Source organism: Zalophus californianus, chromosome 9, assembly GCF_009762305.2.
Source record: "Zalophus californianus isolate mZalCal1 chromosome 9, mZalCal1.pri.v2, whole genome shotgun sequence".
NCBI lineage: Eukaryota > Metazoa > Chordata > Mammalia > Carnivora > Otariidae > Zalophus > Zalophus californianus.
The window spans coordinates 20317795-20336582 of NC_045603.1; the positions used below are offsets into that span (position 1 = coordinate 20317795).

The 18788-nt window shown below is 38.2% G+C and overlaps 1 protein-coding gene across 5 annotated transcripts in view; it reads right to left on the reverse strand.

Moving 5' to 3' along the window:
- The window catches only part of UTP20 (UTP20 small subunit processome component), a 101143-nt gene that overhangs the window by 9412 nt on the left and 72943 nt on the right, over window positions 1-18788 (reverse strand). For all 5 annotated transcript variants that reach the window (XM_027594716.2, XM_027594717.2, XM_027594718.2 and 2 more), the window contains 13 exons: window positions 12893-12991; window positions 11869-12036; window positions 9560-9726; window positions 8759-8900; window positions 7752-7868; window positions 6171-6341; window positions 5803-5934; window positions 5227-5337; window positions 3226-3305; window positions 2522-2591; window positions 2218-2400; window positions 1384-1515; window positions 721-853 (listed from right to left, as the gene is read on the reverse strand). In XM_027594716.2, coding sequence (XP_027450517.2) covers window positions 721-853; window positions 1384-1515; window positions 2218-2400; window positions 2522-2591; window positions 3226-3305; window positions 5227-5337; window positions 5803-5934; window positions 6171-6341; window positions 7752-7868; window positions 8759-8900; window positions 9560-9726; window positions 11869-12036; window positions 12893-12991 — 1705 coding nt within the window. The remainder of the gene's footprint in view (window positions 1-720; window positions 854-1383; window positions 1516-2217; window positions 2401-2521; window positions 2592-3225; window positions 3306-5226; window positions 5338-5802; window positions 5935-6170; window positions 6342-7751; window positions 7869-8758; window positions 8901-9559; window positions 9727-11868; window positions 12037-12892; window positions 12992-18788) is intronic.

Consider the following 18788-nt stretch of genomic DNA (forward strand, 5'->3'; position numbering starts at 1 on the left):
GCCCGGGCCCCAGCTTCATCTGGCCCCAAAGCTTATACTCCTATGTTACCTGGCCACTCTGAAAAGTCTTGTGGGTTTTAGGGAACAGGATTAAAATTCTGGATGAACCAAGTCATATCTGAGTTTTAGTCTATGCTACTTTATTTCATTAACAGGGTTTTACTTTTGTTCTCTGTGTATTCTATTTTGTAACAATCTGGCCATGCCTCAGTGAAGTCATACCAGAGTGGGCCATATAGTAACTGTACTTAAAGCTTTCACTTCAATGTCTATTTCCTACAGACTAATCAAAATTGAATATGTTAAATTAAAAATTCTAGGATCTTATTTTTCATTTAAAGAGTGATATATAATAAATGTCCCATAGAAATTAAATGGTTTACTAAATCATGGCACATTTGCATGGTGGACTATTTATAGCTATTTTAAAAACCCATCTACTGAATGTGTTATGGTATAATGATATTCTTATTTAGGTAACAAACAAGATAATGAAATGTATTACTTGTGAAATCATAAATACATAGTACTTTTCTTAGAAAGAAACGTTTTCACCGTAATCAATTTGAAAGGGCCTTTTAAATCTTTTTCTCATGGACTTTTTCCCGGACATTATATACTTTCAAAGTGTTCATATTCTAATTTCCCAAATCTGTTTTCAGTAATTCTTTTACAACTAATGTGTTTGTTTTTAGATTTAAATAAAAAGGAAACACTTACTCCAGATTTTATTCAACGTCTCAGAGGGCTTGGTAAACTGAATAATATTACATTCCTTGATGAGTTTACTAATCAGTGTAAGAAAACTAAACAGAAGGCGATCTGCAGCTTTTTCTTCAGTCTCTTCCATGATCTAAAAACAGGATGGATGTAAATCAATTAAGACAATTTCAAAGTCTCTGATGGATGCTTTTACTCCAGCATGTAAATCTGGACCAGGGTTTCTCAAAATCTCAACTGACATTTTGGGTCAGATAATTCTCTCTTGTGGGGAGCTGCCGTGTGCACTGTAGAATGAACTACAGCAATCCTGGCCTCTGCCCACTAGGTGCTAGCAGCACCCTCCACCCTCCACTTGTGACAAACAAAAAAATGTCTCCAGATGTTGCTAAATGTCCAGAGTAGGTGGTGGTAGGCTGGTGAAATCACCTGCTGGAGAAATTTCTATCTTCATATACTATGGAAGATAACTTACTTTAAAACCTCATTAAAAAAAAAAAAGATCCAACTACACAATTCTTTTTTTTTTTCCAACTACACTAAATTCTTGCTTTCATTAATAAACATTTTTTGAACACAAATACTATTTAATCTATTAGCTAAGCCACCTTACGTAAAACTACAAAAATTAGCAAAAGTTTTATTCTCTGGCAAATTACTTACATCTTTAAAGTTTTCGGGATCAATTTCCTTTTCAATCACAGGAAGAACAGTTCCAAGTCTTCTCTCAAAAGAGACTCCTTCACTTTCCACAAACAAGCCACAGATGAGGGCAGCCAGTTGTCTATTTAAGCTCTACCAAAAATAAACCACCAGAAGACAATGTTAACACAACTTGGGAGGCCATTTCCAAAATCATAAAATGAAGGTGGGCACGACTCTATCCTCAGTATTTCTTTATGATGCCAGAAGTCAACAGAATATGGACCTTTGGTGGCTAACATGAAAAATATGGAGAAATCTTCATACCCAAGAATAACATTTAAAAAAAAAAATGGAACTCATCATTATCCATTAATACTTTTTTCCATTGCAAATTAAAAAAAAAATCATGGTGAGTACCAAATAATATACAGAATGGTCAAATCAATGTTGTATACTTGAAGCTAATGTAATATTTATGTCAATTCTACTTCAATAATAAAAAAATTTTAATTAAAAAATGGAAATATTCATACAGTACCCCCATTCCCCATTCTGACTTTAATACTTAAAGCCAATATTATGACATATGTTGTTTATATTCCACAAACACAGGCCACTGATGATGGTGGTAGAGTCAGCAATGAGATACAATCATTGACAAAAATTTCATTTCATTAGCTGAATAAGCAAAACTGAAAACAAAGATACTCAATGGTTAAGCACATAAGTGATACATTCATGTAGTAGTGTAACTGGCTGACAATCATGTAGTGGGACTACATATGTATTCTTACTTAAAGTGAACACCAAAAATAGACTTTTCATTGAAATATGACTAAAAGCAACCCTAACCTTTTTTGCTCCAAACCAGGTGGTAACCATTTCAAAGAGCCAATCTTTTTTCTCAAGGTTGATTTTACTGAGTAAAGATTTGATTGTCATGGATGCCATCTTTTTACACATGGCAGAGTCATCATTCACCATCATTAGACAAAGAGGAATAAAGAACATTCCGCAGTTCTCATGGAGCAGTCCCTAAAAGAAAACAGGCAGTTATGAGCACACTCAGACTGGAATTATCACAGGTGCCCATATGGGAGGCCTGTGGCTCCCAGGGATCAAGGGGAACACAGCTACAGTTTGTGATTCAAGGTACCTGAGGGAATGTGTCAAAGAGATAGGAGATCATTTCCAGTGCAGACTCTCTCCCAGTCTCATGTTCGTAACTAGGGCAAGATTAGATAGACTTGTTAGTATCTTTTAAATTTACCAATTTTTTAAAAAAATTTTAAACATTGTTTTAAGGTGTTTGTTTCGGGGCACCTGGGCGGCTCAGTCATTAAGCATCTGCCTTCGGCTCAGGTCATGATCCCGGGGTCCTGGGATCAAGCCCTGCATTGGGCTCCCTGCTCAGCGGGGAATCTGCTTCTCCCTCTCCCACTCCCCCTGCTTGTGTTCCTTCTCTCGCTGTGTCTATCAAATAAATAAAATCTTTAAAAAAAAAAAGGTGTTTGTCTATTTCTTAAAAAGTGGAAAAAACTCCATTTTCCCAATTTTAATGCATATATATATATCATGCTACCATATAGCTTTAAATGTAATTTTGTTAGATTTTTTACCATTCTCCTTAAGTAGACTCTAATGAAAATCAATACCCAGACTGAATTCGAAAAGCAACGTACAGAACCGTCACAGGAAGCCATGCACATTGTTTGATAACCAAGTCAATGATTCACATGATAAGACCCTTAGAGAAGGTGCCATTAGGTTTAGGTTTTGTCATTTTTAAGACAGCTGCCACATTAAAATGAGAGGGGATACTAACTCTTTACCCCTATGTAGTTTGTGGCTTAAACTTACTTCAGTTGAGCAAGCATGAATTCCAAGTTTGGTCTCAATTTGTCACCCAGGGGATAGTCAAGAATATATTTCAGAAAAACCTAGAAACAGAAGTCATACAGATGATTATTTGGGTCCTGTCTCTCCCGGATTCCTGCTTCCTAACCTGCTTTCTGACATACACTGGTAAGTTATAAAGACCTTTCAGAAGGGTAATCAATCAGGTGAAGCCTGCCTTCTGAGTCAACAATGCACTTTCCTTTCTCCTCTGACCTCACTTACTCAGGTCCTGCCCCATGTGCCTGATTACGACTCAAGTTCTGGCCTACCACTGGCATGGTTGTTTTGGGCTCCAAATCTAAGCTCACATGTAGGAAGCACCTCTCTTCCATAGTTGGTATGCTGTGGTGGACTCAGTATGGACTGTGGTTCAACCCTGTATTTCCCCCTGAATAAGAATGACAATGGTAATAACATTAATACTGATAATACTATTTATTAAACATCTTCTATATGCCAAACACTGTACTAAGTGTTTTGCAGTTAACTGTCATCAGTCCCTTGGAAGGTAGGGGATATTGACCCCATTTTACAGATGAAGAGAATGACGTTGGAACAGAGAGGTAAGTTAACTTGCTCAGATGACAATGCCAGAATTCTATGCCTCGTCTATCTGCATCCAAAAGCTCTGTTTTCAAGCGATTATACTAATCAGCCTCTTTTACTAATAAACTGCAAAAGCTAAGGCACATCATTATACTTCTTAAGGCCTATTTTTTTCCCAGCCATAAAATGGGGGTATTTCTTCTGAAGGGTAACTCAAACAGAAGTCATGTATGTAAAGTTCTGGATACACAGCTAGTGCTTAATAACTAATAGCTGGCCCTCCCCTCCTTCTTCCTAACAATACTCAAGGAGACTTTTTCTAAAGACCTGCTTCCACCCTTTCCAACGTGGCCTCCTCAGCAGCCCACAGCTTCCTTCAACCCCAAGTTCATATTTCCAGTTCAGACCCTTCTATCCTGGATGTGATATGCACTCATATAATCATGGATGAACAAATGTATAAATACAGATCTTCTCATGTCACTCTCCTCCCTTGATTTCAACAGTTTTCTGCTATTAGAATAAAGCCCTAAAGTCTTTAACAAGACCATAAGGACTTGCCTGAACTGGCTCCTTCCCCATCTTCGTTTAGCTCCTCCAAAAAGCGAGGCCCTTACCGACCTCAAGGTTTACCTTCCTCAGGCTTTGGCTACCTCCTTCACCCGGAAAGCTAATCCTTATTCTTCCTTCACATTTTGGCTTATAAGCCAATCCTCAGGAAAGTCTTCCCTGATTCTAACACCAGGGTGGTCCTCAACCTGATCATATGCTTTTCCATATTTTCTCAATTCTAAGAGGCACAGTTTTTCACATTTTAACATCTCTGAAATCGGGCTATGTCTTAAAATTGATGGCATCTTACCGTGTCATAGATTTTTCTTTCTTTGAGGTATATAAATAATGGTGTGTCTTGTAAAAGATGAAATAGGATGGCGCTTTCCCTCTCCTGGCACTTAGTATGGTCTGTAATTAAAGAACTGTAGAATTTTTGCTTTGTGCCTGTCTACTGTAAAAATTTCATTGGTAGGGACTGTAAAAATTTTGTTGACTGCCTTTCCAGCAGCACCTGGCACCCAGTGATATGCACAGTCAGTTGATGACTGGACCAATGGATGGAAACCTTTGGTGCAGGTTACTATGCTGCAGAAGGAAAATGTCTTCACCCATGTGAAACATTCCACACGTTATGGGCTATCACTCAGTGCTCTATGTTAACTGAAAATGCCCTAAAGACAAAGCAGAGTTGCTCCTCAGACTTGGTAAGTAAATGGGTTCCCGAGTCTTAGAATAAAGCAACAACAATGTGACACAAAATCATCTTCAGAATTCAGCCAATGTTGACATGTCTCTATCTAAAAACCAAACCGAGAAGACAGGACCCAATCCTTGCTATGGGAATAAGGTCTCTCTACAAACCTGTCTGCACTGGACTCTGACGGGTTCGCTTTGTGCAGAAATTGCCAACTTAGATACTTTCCGCATGACATCATCGATTTCCGGGACCAACAACTTTCTTGATAAAATGGCCTAAGATACAAAAGGAAAAGACATCTAATTTCATGTTCTACTACAGATGGGTGTAAGCTGACCTGATGTTAAAGCAGTCATAGGCAACTTCAAAAATAATGGAAGTAATCTCCAAAAGAAAAAGAACATACACTTAAAAATATTTAAAATGGTGAATTTTAGGTTTTATATAGATTTTACATTTAAAAAAAAAAGGAAAAAAACTCCAATGTCCAATACAAGCATGGTATTTTTTAACCTATATTTATTTTCCTATATTTTTATAGAAGTCTCTGGAAGTGTTAATAGAGAGTTCACGTTCAAACATTTAGTAAGTAGATATATTAACTTACAATTAATCCACCAAAATCATAACAATGTTTATAAATTAATTTTGGAAATCTACAGCTAGTCAAAACACTATGCTCCACATTATTCTAAGTATCTAACCCGAGACTCAAATCCAACATTCTGGTGACACTGTACCTTCAGAAGACCGAATGCAGTAGCCTGTCTTGAAGTATCATAAATGTCTTCCTCAGCATATGCTAGTAGAACTTGAAGCTGCTTCTCGGTTATCTGGTAAGACTTCACTTTCTTCACAAGTATGGTCACACACTGCAAATTACAATAGTGAGGTTAATAACCAGGACATCCTACAAATGAAGATCCACTGAAATGGTATGGACTTCATACAACATCAATGCTTTTTTACACAGGATACCAATCCTCTGGCCTTAGCAAATTAATCTGGAAAAGATTCTGGCCAAGACTACAAAGGATGATGGGGAAAACTATTCTTTTGATGTTAATTATGGTCCTGGCTATTTTAAGTACAACTGAAAACACCTCACCTTGAAACAATTTACCACCAGGTGGAAGTTCTGGCCCCTGGCAGCTCCAAGTTTTGCATAGTCCTTCAGCAAAAGGAAAAGGTGTTTGGTCAGCTGTTCTGCTTTTGTTTCTATGGAAGGCAGAGGGAACCTCAAGACCCAGATCAGGCATTGTAAAGCACCTGTGATCACCTGAAAAACAAAAACAAAAACAAAACCTATCAACCTGTGTAGTGACCAAACGCAATAACCCAGCACCCGAGGCTGGGTAGACTCTAAAAGCAATCAAGTTGGAAGAGTGAAATACTCTGTCCAGCCCAGTCTGGAAGCACTATACCAAAAGCCTAAGAAGACAGGAAGGTTTCCTATTCTCTATGGTAGAACTTGTTGTTTCTCCATGGCAAGTAAAGATATACTGCAAGCAAGTTAAGAAAAAGTGGTCACTGTATTCTTAACCTGTATGAATAAATGATTGGATGGGCTGGCCAATTTTAGCACCTTTGTTTTGTGTATGGAAAAAAACATTATAAATGACTTCTATTTTCTAGAATGGTACTTTATCCACTCTAAGCATATGTGTATAAGGTATTCTATATATTAGAAATACAAAGATAAAGAGAACACGGTCCCCCTATTTTCATTCTTTTTTTAATTTTTAATTTTATTAAGTAGGCTCCATGCCCAGTGTGGGGCTAGAACTCATGACCCTCAGTTCAAGAGCTGCATGCTCTACCAACTGAGACAGGCACCCCACACCATCCCTCTATTTAAGGAACAGACAGCTGGCTCAGAAATTAAGCATGGGAACAATACACTATAGAATTTAATATAGTTAAGTGCTGTGCAAAAGACATGAAAAACATATGCTGGAACCAAGCAATTACATGAGAATCCGTGAACCTCTGGGCTAAACCTTTGAGACTGTTGAGATCACCTAGTTCAGCTCTACCTAACAGATCCATGCTATTCTGGTTGCTGTAATGGTCTTTTTGGACTGAATTAGACAAAGACAAAGGAAAGGCCTTGGGAGTCACAAAGACCAGGGATCATATCCCAGCTCTGTAGTTTATTACCTATTTGACTACACAGATGTTACTTAACCTCCTGGCACCTTCACTGTAAGAGAGGTAATCAGAAAATGGGAGAAGTGTAGGCTCTGGAGTCTGACAGACTGAGGCTCATATACTAGATCTGTGATCTGGGCCAAGTCACTTAGCCCAAGAACTAGTTTTCTCATCCATAAAACAAAAGCATTAATAATATGTGCCTCATGGGTCATTATGAGGATTCATACCAGTGGGGGGTAGTAGTATCAAGGTTGATGGAGAGGATTAGTGCTGACACGGGGACCCCACTACTCACCCTCAAAACACTGTTGTGAGGATCAAATGAAATAAGTAATGTACGTTCCAGGGCTTGTAAAACCGTTAAAGGCTATCCAAATACATGGGATTATTACACTGGAAAGCAATGTAATGCAGGGAACAGAGGTAGTTTATAATATCATAAATCCACTTAAAAACTCAATCATCTTGTGAAGCACAAGCCTTGAAGTTCTGGATATTTTGCACAACATGGCTCTTGTGAAGGAACAGAACTCACCTTCACATCCATGGAAACCAGGCAGTCTATGAGGAGAGAGACAAAAGGATCCAACATTTCCAGAATAGGTTCACTTGAAGACTTGATCTTGGAAGTCTTCAGACTCAGATGTAGCAGCTAGAAGATTCAAAACGATATTTCACACCAGTTGCCCACAAGACCAAATGAGTTAGGTAAAGGTGAAATGATTTTAAGAGACAAACATGAAATGTTAAGATGCTTCTGTCCTAATGTGACAAAATTTTGAAGGAATGGGAAAGGGCCTGGGACACTCTCTTGTAAGTGAAGAAAGTGGGAGCTCAGGATGGAGCTGAGATGCTAAGTTCATTTACCAAGTGATTACCCAGCAGTTACTTTGATTTAGGTGCTGGCTCTGCACATAGGACACAGCAGTGATCAAGATGAACACAGTCCCTGCATGATGGATCTTAGCCAGGAAGACAGACTAGCAAATAATTAATTGTAAATGCAGTGTGCTTTGAGACTTCTGTGGGGGACCCAGGCAAAGGGAGGAGCATGTGGTGAGGTCCTGGAGTGGGAAGAGTGTGGGACTAAAGAACGGAAGCTGGGGGGCTGGGATGTGTGTTGCAGTGGTACAAAAGGAGGCTAGGCCTCATAGCCCAGATGAAGGACTGGGCTCTCAGGAAAAAAGGGAGCCAATGAAGGGTTTTAAAAGGAAATAAATGATCAAATTTTTGTTTTTAGAAGCTCACATCTTTTTAAAAAAAATTCAGAATAAATTTAGAGATGTCCATACAAAACAATAGTGAACCCATAATAATAATGTTAGAGGTCAGAATCATTAATTCTGAGATAATTATATCATCAAAATAAGTACTGGAAGAGAGAAATGGTAAATGGACCAATTCACCTTTAAAAAAAAGTCCCATAATTTACTTACAGTAAGGCATTTACAGTGGAAATGAGCAGTACTGGAAATCTAGCAGAGGATTAAAATAGCCACACTCACTGCGGGTAGCAAATTGCATTTTAAGGTTAATTCTTACCCGAAGCCCGGACTCAATAAATATGTGCATGTTGGTTTTCCTGCTCACAGCAGCTTTCTGCCCACCTCGAACTGGAGTTGGGGGGAGCAGAAGACAGCTCTCGGGTGGGAGACGTGGATCTAGTGCATGGGCTCCTGGATTTCTGTCAATCACGAAGGAGAAACAGGGAGAACACTATACGCTGCACTCCAAGCAGTTACTGTGGCCCTGCCTGGTGAATGGAGCCCAGCGCTAAGTAATGTGCTGCTCACTGTGGGCATCTTCTCTCCTTTAACCGTGAGAAACAAGAGATTCTTACGTTGTTCATCAAGGTTGTACACAACCCCAGAAAGAGATACGAGATTGATGAACACACAGTTAAGATGAATAGTAAGGAGACACATCTGAATTTTGAAAACATATGCCAAGGAGTTTCTTTTAGAACCAGAAGCAAAATCCAAAGGAAGGTATTTTAAAACCTTTTAAGGTCTAAATATGTGTTTAATCAGTATATATTTAAAATCTATCCTAATTTTGATTCAATAAATAAAACAAAAATGGTCTCAGAGAAATGCCAAAATACCTGGCTAACTCATTCATTTATTGGAAAAATAATCTCAAGGTGAAATTTATCACTTGGAAGGACGTTAGCTCAAACACCACTAAGTAGTACCATCTTATAACTCAGACAAATACATATATATATATACACTACTAAGGTAAATTATTAAATTAATCCACTTACGAGTAAGAACTGAATGGCTTATCAGAAGCAAGCACCTAAGGATAGGTTTTTTGTTTTTTTTTTTCTTTCAAACTTACTTTTCTTTTTCTGTTAACAGGGGGAGATTTTCACTGACCAAACCATAACTGAGCAATAGAATGGATTCTGCAGTCATTTCCTGATTTACAATTAATCCTGCTATGATTCGGCGCAAGGTTTCATGAACTTTCCGGGCCAGTTTTAAACTTGTGGTATTTTGTAAGATCTAAAGGCAAACATAAATATCATGCTGAGGTAACACAGAACTGCATTTTCATTTGTTGTAATGGTAGTTTTTAAAATGTATATTTGCTTTTTAATATATGTTTGGTTTTGTTTTCTAATTAAGAAAGAAACATTCTTAATAAAATTTCAAGTATTATCTACACATAACCTCAATTCCAGAGACAACCACTAGCAGCAGAAAGTGCACCTCTGAATTTCTTTACTCCCTCTTGTGCTCTCTGTTGGTAAGAATTTGGGGCACAGGGTTGGAGATATGATGTGACACTTGGAAGATGTGAACCCTCTAAGCGCATGAGGGGAAAGCACACACACATAGACATTAACAAAATGCAGTCACTACTCATCTGAAACCATGCTAATAACGTGCTATGATGGCCAAGCGTCAGGGTTTGATATTAGTCATTGGGCCAAATCAGAGGAACTTAATGGGAATCCAAGACCACCAACCCCAACACAAACCTCAGCACTATAAAGCTATTCCCTTCCCTTGCACAGGACATGGTATTAATAACTTTCATTACCTTGGAGGAACTTGATAATATACATGGAAAATTCACATGCTCTGTTGACTTTTTTTCATCCTCAAAACATATCTAACATTCTTAGGTTTAGATAAGATTAATGCATGGCAGGAACAATTACAGAGTTAATCTAACACCAAAACATTTGGAATTATGGTTAATTCATGTTATTAAATAGTGCTGGTTTTAGTACATAAAATTGTAATAAAAGGAATTATTAACATTTATTGAATGTTCACTCTTCCAGTAGGCACAGAGAACATTATGAAGGTAAGTAAACTACAGCCCCTGCCCAATAGGAGGCAGAATGAAAACAGTGCAGAACCCCAAAGATACAAATGTAGGGATCCGAAGGGGTACGTGCACCCCGATGTTTATAGCAGCAATGTCCACAATAGCCAAACTGTGGAAAGAGCCAAGATGTCCATCGACAGATGAATGAATAAAGAAGATGTGGTATATATATATATATATATATATGTACACACACACAATGGAATATTATGCAGCCATCAAAAGGAATGAAATCTTGCCATTTGCAACAACGTGGATGGAACTGGAGGGTGTTATGCTGAGTGAAATAAGTCAATCAGAGAAAGACATGTATCATATAACCTCATTGATAGGAGGAATTCTTAATCTCAGGAAACAAACTGAGGGTTGCTGAAGTGGTGGGGGGTGGGAGGGATGGGGCAGCTGGGTGACAGACATTGGGGGGATATGTGCTGTGGTGAGTGCTGTGAATTGTGCAAGATTGTTGAATCACAGATCTGTACTTCTGAAACAAATAATGCAATATATGTTAAGAAAAAAAAAAGAAGATAGCAGGAGGGAAAGAATGAAGGGGGGAAATCGGAGGGGGAGATGAACCATGAGAGATGATGGACTCTGAAAAACAAACTGAGGGTTCTAGAGGAGAGGGGGGTGGGGGGATGGGTTAGCCTGGTGATGGGTATTAAAGAGGGCACGTTCTGCATGGAGCACTGGGTGTTATACGCAAACAATGAATCATGGAACACTACATCAAAAACTAATGATGTAATATATGGTGATTAGCATAACAAAATAATAAAAAAAAAGAAAAGAAAGGTGAAAACAGTGCAGAGAATGTGAGCTTTGGAACAGAAATCCTTACTCTCCTCTTTAACCATGACTTTTCTGAACCTGCATTTTCTCATCTGTTAGATGGAAGTACCATTGATCTCAGAGTGGCTCTGCGGATTAGAAGTGATAATGAAACACAATGCTTAGAACATAATACATGTTCAACAAATGCCACTTTTCTCCCTCTTGGCAATCTGGGAGTAGCAATCTGACTCCACAAAAGCTATGTTCTTAGCTGCTCACTTGACCCAGCTATAAAATTCACCTGCATTTCAAATTTTTTGCTTCTGCATCACACAGTTTACATCCAGGACTGGTTCTTGGTTTAGAATGCCCAAATAGGGCTGCCAGCTAGTGGCTATATAGTACAGGTTCCCTTAGCATCAAAGGAAATCCTGGTGGTCAGGTGCAGCATTAAGACTTATCCCGCATGGCTCTTTTCAAGAACTCATGATACCGTAACATGGGGATCTCCTGTATTGCATTCAAGTCCTTACCTCTTTTAATGGAAGGATAAGTTTTGTAACCTGATCTTTTCCTATAAACTTGCCCAGGATTTCATAAGAATCGTAACTTTTGCTTCTTCGTGCCTCCATGACCTTGGAGAGGATCTGCTTCACTTCCTTCTCTTCAGCAATGGCACCAAACAACTCATGGTTAAAAATCTTTGAGAGAAAAAAGCCAAATGGCAGTTATATGCAATCAGCAAGATATGTCAACATAAGTAGTCTCTGATATATCCAGATCAAGGGAAAGCAAGTTAGACAGGACTGAAATTAGATGGTAGGAATTCCTATTAGATTTCACTTTTTCAAGGTAGTTCAGGGACCAATTACTGAAAGACAAGCAAATATAGAAACACCTAAAAGTTTTTTCTAAGGGGAAACAAAAGAAGAATACTATATAGATTTACATATACAATTACGGAATATACAGACAGGTACTACTTCTTTGATATTACCCAAGAGCAGCTTAATTTCTCTTTAAAAAACTAATATGATATGATATTTGCAACTTAATTACCAAAACTGATGTGTTTAATTCAAAATGTTTAAGTGTCTACATTTTTTTTATGAACAAAGACTGTGTAGCACTTAATCCTGCCCCGCAAATTATCACATTATCCAATTTTAAAAATTGATTATGAATTTTTCATTATTCTACTTTTCATTGTTCTAGGTAAAGCTTTATAGCTTTTATATAAACCGCAGACTAAATATATCTGATTATTCCTTTAAAACAGATTCTTGGAAGTAGTTGAAATTTTTGCTTATTTTAAAGTTCTTGATACACAACATCATTCCAGAAAGGTTATACCAAAACTCATGACCTACTAGCAGTGGCAGGTGCCCATCTCACGTCACTTGATCAGCTCTTTAAACCTCTGCTAATCTAAGAGATAAGACAGTACATTATTTTCATTTCTATAGGCTATAATTATTCCTTAATTTGTGAACTGATTTCCTGTGTCCTTTGCCCAGTTTAAAAAAAACAGTGAAACTTCCCTTTTCTAAATCTTACCTCTATCATTATATCTAAACAAGAGTCCAAATCCCCAACTTGTAGCTTGTTGGTGAGGCCTTGCAGCAACATGTAAACAGTGAAAGTTAGCACATGGACCTAAAATGAAATGCACAGTAAGAATATGAATGGTGAAGAATACCACATTAGGAAAAAAATAAGATCTAAGAAGTACTGTAGAGGGCACTCAGAGTAATATCTGTCATTACTATAGGGAGAAGCTTTGATAAATATCACCGTGTAAAAGACTAACCAGATGATCACTTTGAGCAAAAGATGCTCAGAAACACATTTCTATGCTTGGGATCTATTACTGACTATGACTAAACCAGGCCACTGATTTATAAAGAAAGGCACAAGAGCCTTGAATTTTAAAAACCAACCTGTGAATTAAGGGGCTTGCCAATGTTGAGTGCAATCAAAGCTGTCCTGAAGGAAACAGACGAATTTTTGCCCTTAATATTAACCATAGCTAACATTCCTAAGAGCTTACTATGAGCTATTAGTACTACTATATGAATACCACATACATGTATTAAATTATTTAATCCTCATCCACTGTATCTATGGTGTAGGTGCTATATTATCAGCACTTTTCAGATGAGGAAGCTGAGGCACAAAGAGATCAAGTAACTTGCCATAGGTTGCATGGGTAGCAGTGGTAGAGTCAGGATTTGAAGCCATATGGACTGGTGCCAGAGCCCCTGCTCTGTATCACTATACTATGTTGCCTCTCAAGCTTTTTGCATTCTTTATGCTGCTTCTAATGCTATAAAATTATCATAGTGAACATGAGATAATGATCACAGGCTAACTAAACATAATTGGTTATGAATATATAGATTGGCTTTTATTTTTTAAGTACTCTCTACACCCAGTGTGGGGCTCAAACTCAACCCCAAGATCAAGAGTTGCATGCTCTACTGACTGAGCCCGCCAGGCGCCCCTCGACTGGATTCTAAAGGCATAATTTCATATGTAAATACTGGAGATCTTTATGTACTTTTATGCACTTAAAATGTTTGCTGCGGGCTTTATACTTAAAAGTCCTTTTGTGGGGGATGAAGAATGACATTTGAGGAGTACAATTTTGAATAGTGTCTACACAATTCACACTAAAACCCAAACTAGTTGTTCTTTCATCCCTATTTTAATTATTTTAACAAATCATGGAATGGACTTAAGGAACAGGTGGTTAGAGAAAAAAGGGCTACTCATTTAAGTATCTCATGTTCTCCATTAAAATATGGATGAATCCAAAAGACAGAAATATACTGTATTTATCCTTCTATGCCCACGCCTAACACCGCACGTCACATAAAGCAGCAATGGAATAAATGCTGGTTGGAAGAATAGAAAAAAATGAATACTGACAGGGGCTCTGATCCCAGGTAAGATGGAGAAAGCACACTCTACTCTGTCTCTCCCACTGAAAGCAGCTGTTAACACCTGGAAAGATGCATGGAACAGCTATTGGGGAAGAACACCAGAATGCAAGTACCACCAAACTTCCAGGGAGTTTACCACTGTTTTCTGTTCAGTATCCCCCAGCTAACATGCAAGTAGATGCCAGGACGAAGGGAACTCTAGGAGAAGCCCCATATCTTGCTGAGTAGGAGCAGGAACACATAATGCTCTACGTGAGGGAGGAAATCCCTGGTTTTCTTTCTTTCTTTTTTCTGTTCTCCCACACCCCAGCCTCCTACAATCCTGCAGTGATGGTGGTGGCAATGGCCTAGAAATGGGAATTGGCAGGAGCCACAACTCTGTGGGAGGGGACCTTCCTCTGCTTTAGTGGAACTGCATGCTGAGAGGGTAGGCCAATGCTAGCTACTCTTCTCTTTCTGTTTTGCCACCACTAGGCCCCTCCTGTGGGCACAGCCGTGGGAAGTGACAGCAAAGTGGGAGCAATAAAGCCCCAGCTTTCTACCTGGAGGACTGAAACAAATGGAAAACTAAAGTGCTAGCAAAGAAACTAAAGATATAAAGAATTAAATGGAAATTTTAGAACTGAAAAACCCAATAACCAAAGTAAGAAATTCATTGGATGAGCCCAGCAGCAGGATGGAGATGAAAAAGGAAAGAGTAAGTGAACCAAAGACAAATCAATAAAAACTATTCACATCCAAACAACAGAAAGGAAGAACTGAACAAATAAAAAACACGAAGAGAGCCTCAGGAACCAGCGGGACAAAAACAGAAAGTCTAATATTCATTTCCCTGGAGTTCCAGGAGAGGACAGAGTACAGTGCAAAAGAAGTATCTGGAGAAATAATGGCTCAAAATTTCCCAAATTTGGGAAGCAAATCTCAAATAGACTACCCCCCTGCCAGCCCCCCAACCGCAAAAAGCAAACTCAAATACATCGTAATCAAACTACTGAAAAATAAAGGCAAAGAAAAAGTCTAAAGCAGCCAGAGGAGAAAACGATGCATTACTTAGAGGGGGAAAATGATTTGAATAACTGGATTATTCATCAGAAAGGCCAGAAGGAAGTGATTCAACATTTTTTTTTTTTTTTGTGATTCAACATTTTTAAAGTGCTGAAAGAAAAGTACTGTTAATGATGACAGAAAACTAAGAGCATTTGCTGCCACCATATTTGCCCTACAAGATTGCTGATGGAAGTTCTTAGGCTGAAGGGAAACAATTACCAGAAACTTGGAAATTCAGAAATTAAAGAAGGGCAGCAGAAATGATAAATATCTGGGCAAACTAACAGACTGTTTTTTTCTTCTTGAGTTCTTTAAAATATGTTTGACAATTACAAGCAAAAACTGTACCACTGCCTGATGAAGTTTTCAATATATGGAGATATAATAGACAAACAACTATAAAATAAAGGATGAAGGGATCCATATGGGGGTAAGGTTTCTATATTCCACTTGAAGTCATAAAATTCTGATTCTAAGTAGAATATTAAAAGTAACTATGTATATGGTAATTCCTAGAGCAACCATCAAAAAACTATTCAAAGAGAGAGTTAAAATGAATACTGATATTTTAATGTGTTAGATTTATAAACTATAGAATAGGAAGCTTACCTTTGAACAAATTCAGATACAGAAAGTAAAGCTAACTATGAGAAGTCTTGACTGGATACTTGAAAAGAACAAGCTACAGTTTTTCTCAAACTTGATTATCACTCAGGGATCCTACTGAAATGCAGATAGTGTAGCTTAGGTGTAGGGCCCTAAATTGTGCATTTCTTTTTTAATTTTATTTTATTTCATTATGTTATGTTAGTCACCATACATCATTGGTTTTTGATGTAGTGATCCACGATTTATTGTTTTCGTATAGCACCCAGTGCTCCATGCAGTACATGCCCTCCTTAATACCCATCACCTGGCTAACACATACCCTCACCTCCTTCCCCTCTAAAACCCTCAGTTTGTTACTAGGAGTCCATAGATCTGATGGTTCATTTCCCCTTCCGATCCCCCCCCTTCATTTTTCCCTTCCTTCTCCTAATGTCCTTCCTTATGTTCCATAAATAAGTGAAACCATATAATTGACCTTCTCTGCTTGACTTATTTCACTTAGCATAATCTCCAGTCCCATCCATGTTGATATAAAAGTTGGGTATTCATCCTTTCTGATGGCTCAGTTAATATTCCATTGTATATATGGACCACATCTTCTTTATCCATTCATCTGTTGAAGGGCATCTCGGCTCTTTCCACAGTTTGGCTATTGTGGACCTTGCTGCTATGAACACTGGGGTGCAGATGGCCCTTCTTTTCACTACATCTGTGTCTTTGGGGTAAATAGCCAGTAGTGCAATTGCTGGGTCATAGGGTAGCTCTATTTTTAATTTTTTGAGGAACCTCCACACTGTAACCGAAAGTGGCTGTACCAACTTGCATTCCTACCAACAGTGTAAGAGGGTTCCCCTTTCTCCACAACCTCTCCAACATTTGTTGTTTCTTGCCTTGTCAATTTTTGCCATTCTAACTGGTGTAAGGTGATATCTCAAATGTGGTTTTGAATTTCTCTGATGGCTAATGATGATGAACATTTTTTCATGTGTGTGTTAGCCATTTGTACGTCTTCTTCGGAGAAGTGGCTGTTCATGTCTTCTGCCCATTTTTTGACTTGATTATTTGTTTTTTGGGTGTTGAGTTTGAGAAGTTCTTTATAATCTTGGATATCAGCTCTTTGTCTGTAGTGTCATTTGCAAATATCTCCTCCCATTTTGTGGGCTGCCTCTTTGTTTTGTTGACTGTTTCCTTTGCTGTGCAGAAGCTTTTTATCTTGATGAAGTCCCAAAAGTTCATTTTTGCTTTTGTTTCACTAGCCTTTGGAGATGTATCTTGAAAGAAGTTGCTGTGGTCAATGTCAAAGAGGTTACTGCTATGTTCTCCTCTAGGATTTTGATGGATTCCTGTCTCACATTGAGGTCTTTCATCCATTTTGAGTTTATCTTTGTGTATGGTGTTAGAGAATGGTCGAGTTTCATTCTTCTGTATATAGCTGTCCAATTTTCCCAGCACCATTTATTGAAGAACTTTTTTCCATTGCTTATTTTTTCCTGCTTTGTCAAAAATTATTTGACCATAGAGTTGAGGGTCCATATCTGGGCTCTAACAGAGAATATAGACATTGATCTATATGTCTGTTTTTGTGCCAATACCATGCAGTCTTGGTGATCACTGCTTTGCAATATAGCTTGAAATCTGGCAATGTGATGCACCCAGCTTTATCTTTTTTAACATTTCCTTGGAGATTCGGGGTCTTTTCTGATTCCATACAAATTTTTAGGATTGTTTGTTCCAGCACTTTGAAAAATGTCATAAGAACTTTGATCGGGATGGCGTTGAAGGTATACATTGCTCTGGGTAGCATAGAAATTTTAACAATGCTTACTCTTCCGATCCATGAGCATGGAATATTTTTCCATATTCTGCTGTCTTCTTCAATTTCTTTTATGAGTGTTCTGTAGTTCTTAGAGTACAGATCCTTTACCTCTTTGGTTAGGTTTATTCCGAGGTATCTTATGGTTTTTGGTGCTATTGTAAATGGAATCGTTTCTCTAATTTCTCTTTCTATGGTTGCATTGTTAGTGTATAAGAAAGCAACTGATTTCTGCGCATTGATTTTGTATCCTGCCACATGACTGAAATTGCTGTATGAGTTCTAGTAATTTGGGGGTGGAGTCTTTTGGGTTTTCCACATAAAGTATCATGTCATCTGCGAAGAGAGAGAGTTTGACTTCTTCTTTGCCAATTTGAATACCTTTTATTTATTTTTGTTGTCTGACTGCTGTTGCCAGGACTTCTAGTACTATGTTGAACAACAGTGGCGAGAGTGGGCATCTTTGGCATGTTCCTGATCTTAAGGGAAAGGCTCTCAGCTTTTCCCCACTGAGGATAATATTCACTGTGGGTTTTTCACAGATGGATTTTATGAACCTGAGGAATGTTCCCTCTATCCCTATACTCTGAAGTTTTAATTAGGAAAGGATGCTGTATTTTGTCAAATGCTTTTTCTGCATCAACTGAGAGGACCATATGGTTCTTCTCTCTCCTCTTATTAATGTGTTCTATCACATTGATTGATTTGTGAATGTTGAACCACCCTGCATCCCAGGGATAAGTCCCACTTGGTCGTGGTGGATGATCCTTTTAATGTATTGTTGGATCCTATTAGCTAGGATTTTGTTGAGGATTTTTGGAATCCATATTCATCAGGGATATGTCTCTGAAATTCTCCTTTTTGATGGGGTCTTTGCCTGGTTTGGGGATTAAGATAATGTTGGCTTCATAGAATGAGTCTGGAAGTTTTCCTTCTGTTTTTATTTTTTGAAACAGGAGAATAGGTATTATTTCTTCTTTGAATGTTTGGTAGAATTCCCCAGGGAATCCATCAGCCCTGGACTCTTGTTTTTTGAGAG